Source organism: Spinacia oleracea, chromosome 3, assembly GCF_020520425.1.
Source record: "Spinacia oleracea cultivar Varoflay chromosome 3, BTI_SOV_V1, whole genome shotgun sequence".
In the NCBI taxonomy this organism is placed as follows: domain Eukaryota; kingdom Viridiplantae; phylum Streptophyta; class Magnoliopsida; order Caryophyllales; family Amaranthaceae; genus Spinacia; species Spinacia oleracea.
In genome coordinates this window covers 9,525,370-9,530,695 of record NC_079489.1, presented here as the reverse complement: position 1 = coordinate 9,530,695, position 5,326 = coordinate 9,525,370, and the positions used below count along the sequence as shown (strand labels likewise).

The following is a 5,326-nucleotide window of genomic DNA, read 5'->3' as shown; positions in this document are numbered from 1 at the left end:
CGAGACCACGCAGATCGACGGTCCGTTGGAGAAATCGGTCAGCGGTGACTGGTTGGTGGAAGCGAAGTTAGGGAATTATCATCGGAAGGCCGAGGAGCTATACGGAATTCAGCATGCCTTGGGGTACTGGTGCGAGCTTCCTGAACAAGAGCGTCCTCGGGTGACTCATCCACCGAGGGGGTTCATTTCCGTGTACACTCACCATTTGGAGAATGGTCTCCGCTTTCCTTTGGATCCGTTCGTATCCGAGCTTTTGGTGTCGTACAACATTAGTTTGGCCCAGCTCACACCCAAATCTATGAGGCACATAATCGGATTTAGATGGGTGTGTGACTTCGTCAATTTCCCTTGCTCTGTCGCTATTTTTCGGGATCTTCACGATCTGGTTCTCAACCATGCTTCCAAGGGTGATGGGTATGGTTGGTGGACCATTGTCAACAAGAAGTCCCGAAAGAGGGGGGATCCGAACTACATCACGGCGTACCCCTACCTTAGCTCTGACCACAATTGGAAGACGGAGTGGTTGCTCGTCCGTGTGCCGACGGATCCGAAGCATCCCAACTTTTATCGTCCTCCGAAGTGGTTCGTGGCTCCTGATCCTGATATGAGGGGTGTGGCAGCTCCAGATCGGAACCATCGCCACTATGTGGACCTCCTCCAGTGGTTCTTGGCTCAAGAGGATAACCATCGACTGCCGTCTAGCTGGCTCCCGAATCTCAATTACATTTTGAGGGAGGACATTCTTGCTGTTGCCGGTCTCAGCAGGATTTTTGACAGGGGTAGGTGTCTTTCGGCTGAGACCGTTTTTTCAGTGAGTTTGTCCTCTTTCCTGTTTCGTTTTGCTGACATGTTTTGTGCTTTGTTTTTGCAGAGTACGGCTTTAGCTGCATTGATCCTAAGAAGTTGGGCATTTCTTTGGATTTGAAGACTATTCACGACCCGGCTCCCGAGTACAAGTTCGGAAAAGATAACCCTCGTAATCCTCGTCTGAAGGATTACGTGTTGTCTCCTTCGGGGGTTGCTCGGATATCCGAAGTTCGAGCTGATCCGTGGGATTCCGCCTCTTCTGTTGAAGCTGTTCCTGTGAAGGTTGTGCTTCCTGAGTTGAAGACAACTTCGGACCCGGTGAGTGTTCATTTATAAGCTCGATTTTCTGTTTATCTTTTTCTTTTCGGTTGGCCGTCGGCTAACGTCTTGGTCCTGGACCATCTTTTTAGGGTCCTGGGACTGACGCTGTGCCGCGTGCCGTTCCTTCGGTTTCATCTCCGGCTCGGATAGATATCACTTTATCTAGGAACCGGGTATTTCCCGCTTTTTTCTCTATTTCTTCCTTTTTCTTCTTTTATATTCGTTGACCCTTGGTCTCCCCTTTTTAGGATCAACGCAAAAGGAAGGGTAGCACTCTTTTGAGGCCGTCCACGCATCCGAAGAAAGCGAAGGCTTCTCAGCCCTCGGAGAAGGTATTTGTTCTGACTTGGATTTTTTGTAGTTCGTTTCTCCCTTTTTCGGAAACTAATCTTTGAACGCTTGCTATGTAGGAAGCGGTTTCGGAAGTCATGCCTCCTCCTAAGAATCTTCTTCACTTCATGCCCTTGCCAGGGCAGAAGTTAAAGAGTGTGGTGGTTGCTGAACCGCCGCCCGTGGATCAGCCGCTGATCGAGGAAGATATCATCCCTTCTCCCCTTAAACCATCTGCTGCTTTGGGGATCGAAATCCAGGATATCACCGAGGTGATGGAGGCGATTGAAGCCGATTTTGTTCCTGGTTCGGATGTCCCTGAGGTAGCTGGGGAGAAGAAGGAGTCTGCTGATCTTCCCTTCGAGAGGGAGAAGAGTCCAGACAAGGAGATGATAGATCTCTCGGGCCCCGAAGCTGCGGTCCCCGAGGTTCAGAAGGAGGTTCCCTCTGCTGGAGAGGAGGAGCAGCCCGAGCAAGGTTTGACGAGGAAGAGGCGCCACTCAACTTTGGGTTCTACTTCTACCTCGGCCCTGGATAGGCTGATCCATGCTGATCCCTGTTCGGATGTTCCGCTAAAACGGATCCCCGAAGAAGTAAGGGAGGCGATGGCTCGATATGCCAGGGCTCCGATTTTGGGAGAGGACCCCTTGGCTCACGTGGGATCCTTGGTGGGCCCCGAGGCTGCTCGGGAGAATCTGCTTCGTGCTAACCCGCAGTGGAGGGTTCCTGGTGCCGAAGAGAGGAATCCGGCTATGATGGCCCAGTACTATCTGAACGAGGTAATTTGCTAGATTTTTCTCTTTGAGTTGTGTTTTCGTTTTATGTTTTTCCTATTTTGCTCATCTTTCTCTCGTTCCCAGGCTGTTTTCTGGTCTTCGTTCGCTTCCGAGTGTAGCTCGGTTGAGGAGAAACAACTGAGGAAATATCGTGAGGCTTATGCTCGTGATATTCCCATTTTGGACCAGAAGGCTGGGCAACTCCTCTCCGAGCTTACGGAACTCAAGCAGCTGTACCTTCACTATAGTCGCGAGGCTAGAGAGTCTGCTGAGAAGATCGGGACCGAGGTTGGCCAGCTCATCTTCCGAGTTGAAGAGGATGCTGAGAAGATCGCTTCCTTTGCTGAGGAAAAGAAGGATATGGCCGCTAAGTTCGCTAGCGAACTTGAGGAAAAAGATAGACTCTTCCAGGAGATGAAGTCTAAATTTGAAGCGGCCGACAAGGAGCATAAAGAGGCGGAGTTAAGGCTCCACCATTTTGTCCAGCATCGGGAGCTGATCCAGCAGCAAGCTGATAAGGTGCCTGTCCTTCGACTGAAGCTTCGGGAAAAGGATGACTATATTCGGAAGCTGGAGCAGGAGCGAGTCAACCTCTACACTGCTGATCAGTGTAGAGAGCAGTACTGGAACGGCATCCTGGGTGCTCGGCGCATGTTTGCGAAGCACATGCCTCACTTCCCTTGGAACGAGAAAGTTCCTCTATGGATGCAGGCCGAGGACCACTTGGTGGAATGCCAAGCTGATCGAGATGAAGCTGAAGCTGAACGCCAAGCTGCTCTTGCAGAGGCTCGGGCCCAGAAGGCAACTTCCGAAGGTGATACCACTGCTGGGGGTTCTTCGAAGGATGCTCCCCTAGGGGCCGCTCCTGAGACTCCCAAGAGTTAGGGATTCGGGCAGTCGTCTTCTTCAGAGTCGGTCGGTTCCAGTTGAGGACTTCCGAATATGTGCTTGCTTTTCCCCCTTTTGCCTCGGCGCTGCGTTGTACTCATTTCTTTTTGCTTTCTTTTAGTACTTCGGTAGGCCGGTATTGTCTGTTGATGGCTGCCGATTTTAACTGTTTCATTTTGTTTTCAATTTTTGAGGTTTTCAGTGTATTTGTACTCCCCCCAAATATTGAATAAAAAATGAATGTTTGTTACTTGGCTGCTTCTTTTCAATTTGTACTTTCGCAATTTTAGGTCTTTAGATCCGTAGATTTCTCGAGCTCCTCTTTCTGTAGACTTGCTAAAAACCTTTTGATCTTGCGAGCTCTTTACATCCGTAGATCTGTTAAGAGACTTTTTAACTTTTGCGAGTTCTTCAAATCCGTAGATCTGCTAAGAGACTCTTTGACTTTGCGAGTTCTTCAAATCCGTAGATCTGTTAAGAGGCTCTTTAGTTTTGCGAGTTCTTCAAATCCGTAGATCTGCTAAGAGACTCTTTAGTTTTGCGAGTTCTTCAAATCCGTAGATCTGCTAAGAGACTCTTTAGTTTTGCGAGTTCTTCAAATCCGTAGATCTGCTAAGAGACTCTTTAGTTTTGCGAGTTCTTCAAATCCGTAGATCTGCTAAGAGACTCTTTAGTTTTGCGAGTTCTTCAAATCCGTAGATCTGCTAAGAGACTCTTTAGTTTCCAGACTCTTCAAATCCGTCGATCTGCTCAGAGGTTTGGATTGTTCTTCCGATCTCTTGTGGTTCGGAAACCTGGGCAAGAGATCGCTAGTCTGCCTCTTTAGTTATGCCTTCGGCGATCCGTGGATCTGAGCCGGAGTTTTATAACTTGATTCGAGCGACTGTTTGTTGCGAACAAATTTTATCAGGGTACCGCGAATCCGAGGATTCTGGACGATTCCCTGAAGTGTATGATTTGGTCATTTCTTGCATTTTATCAAGGAATGGGCAAAGTCAACCTGTTTTTAGTCTCGGATTGATCAGATCCGAGGCTGCATATATATATAAAGGGACAATAATTATAGAGATAAGTTTAATGAAACACATGGTGCCAATGGCTTTCCTCTTCTCATTAAACAACTTACTTGGTTCACAGACAGGGATCATACAAAATATTTCTTGAGAACATCGGTATTCCAATGGTTCTTCAGGATTGTTCCATCTAACTGTTTCAGCATATACGTGCCTGGCCTTTTTTCGGAATGGATGATGTATGGTCCTTCCCAAGTGGCTGAGAGTTTGCCATGGATCCGTCCTTTCTGAACCGAGGCGGCGTTTCTGAGTACTAGATCACCGACTTTTAGGGGTCTGGCGTTGACTCTTCGGTTGTAATGCTTGTTGACCCTCTGCAAATAGGCTGCGTTGAGTGTCCTTGCATCGTTCCGAGCTTCGTCCAGTAGATCGAGAGCTTCGGATAGAAGTTGATTGTTGCTTTCTCCTTGGAGCCCATCATATCTGTTGTATGCCTGGATCCTCAGGCTTTCTGTTCCGATTTCCACAGGAATTACAGCTTCGGATCCGTATACAAGGTGGAACGGTGTTTGTCCGGTAGCTTCTTTTTCAGTGGTCCGAAGGGACCATAGCGTTCCGGGTAGCTCTTCTAACCATTTGTTTTTGTCATCCTCGACTCTTTTCTTGAGTGCGTTGAGGATGAGTTTGTTAGCAGCTTCGGCTTGCCCGTTGCTTTGTGGGTGACAGACTGCCGAGTACGCTAGGTGTATGCCGAACTGTTTGCACCACTTTTGCAACGGGGTGTTGTCGAACTGTTTCCCGTGGTCGAAGACCATCAGTCTTGGTATGCCGAACCTTGTGATGATGTTCTGCCATATGAACTTGCGGACCTGAGGTTCGGTGATGGAGGAGACAGCTTCGGCTTCGATCCATTTGCTAAAATAGTCGACTCCTACAATCAACCACTTCTTCTGGTTCGTCGCTGAGGGGAAGGGACCAATGATGTCTAACCCCCACTGTGCGAATGGTAAGGGATACAGTGTTGATTGTAGGGTTTGAGCTGGTTGATGGATGGCTGGTGCGAACTTTTGGCATTTCTCGCATTTCCTTGCCATCTGCTTTGCCTCGGAAACCATAGTGGGCCACCAGTACCCAGCCCGAAGGGCTTTATGTGCTAATGTCCTACCTCCAATGTGGTTTCCGCATATCCCG

General features: G+C 48.7%; 1 protein-coding gene across 2 annotated transcripts; it reads left to right on the top strand.

Annotated features, from left to right (window-relative positions):
• The first annotated feature begins 396 nt into the window (after positions 1 to 396).
• Positions 397 to 3,210, top strand: LOC130469379 (uncharacterized). 2 transcript variants are annotated; one of them, XM_056838636.1, is made up of 4 exons: positions 397 to 1,125; positions 1,377 to 1,460; positions 1,539 to 2,237; positions 2,319 to 3,210. In XM_056838636.1, exons 3-4 carry the CDS (start codon positions 1,557 to 1,559, stop codon positions 3,117 to 3,119), a joined length of 1,482 nt encoding a protein of 493 aa, XP_056694614.1. In that variant the 5' UTR covers positions 397 to 1,125; positions 1,377 to 1,460; positions 1,539 to 1,556; the 3' UTR covers positions 3,120 to 3,210. The 2 variants fall into 2 exon arrangements, with proteins under 2 accessions (XP_056694614.1, XP_056694613.1); XM_056838635.1 differs by having other exon boundaries at positions 791 to 1,460.
• Positions 3,211 to 5,326: the final 2,116 nt, after the last annotated feature.

Excerpts from the sequence above, each read along its gene's own strand:
- LOC130469379 (XM_056838636.1), top strand. The coding sequence starts at position 1,557 with ATGCCTCCTCCTAAGAATCTTCTTCACTTCATGCCCTTGCCAGGGCAG. Across the intron at positions 2,238-2,318 it reads CCCAGTACTATCTGAACGAG|GCTGTTTTCTGGTCTTCGTT; the intron begins GTAATTTGCTAG and ends TCTCGTTCCCAG.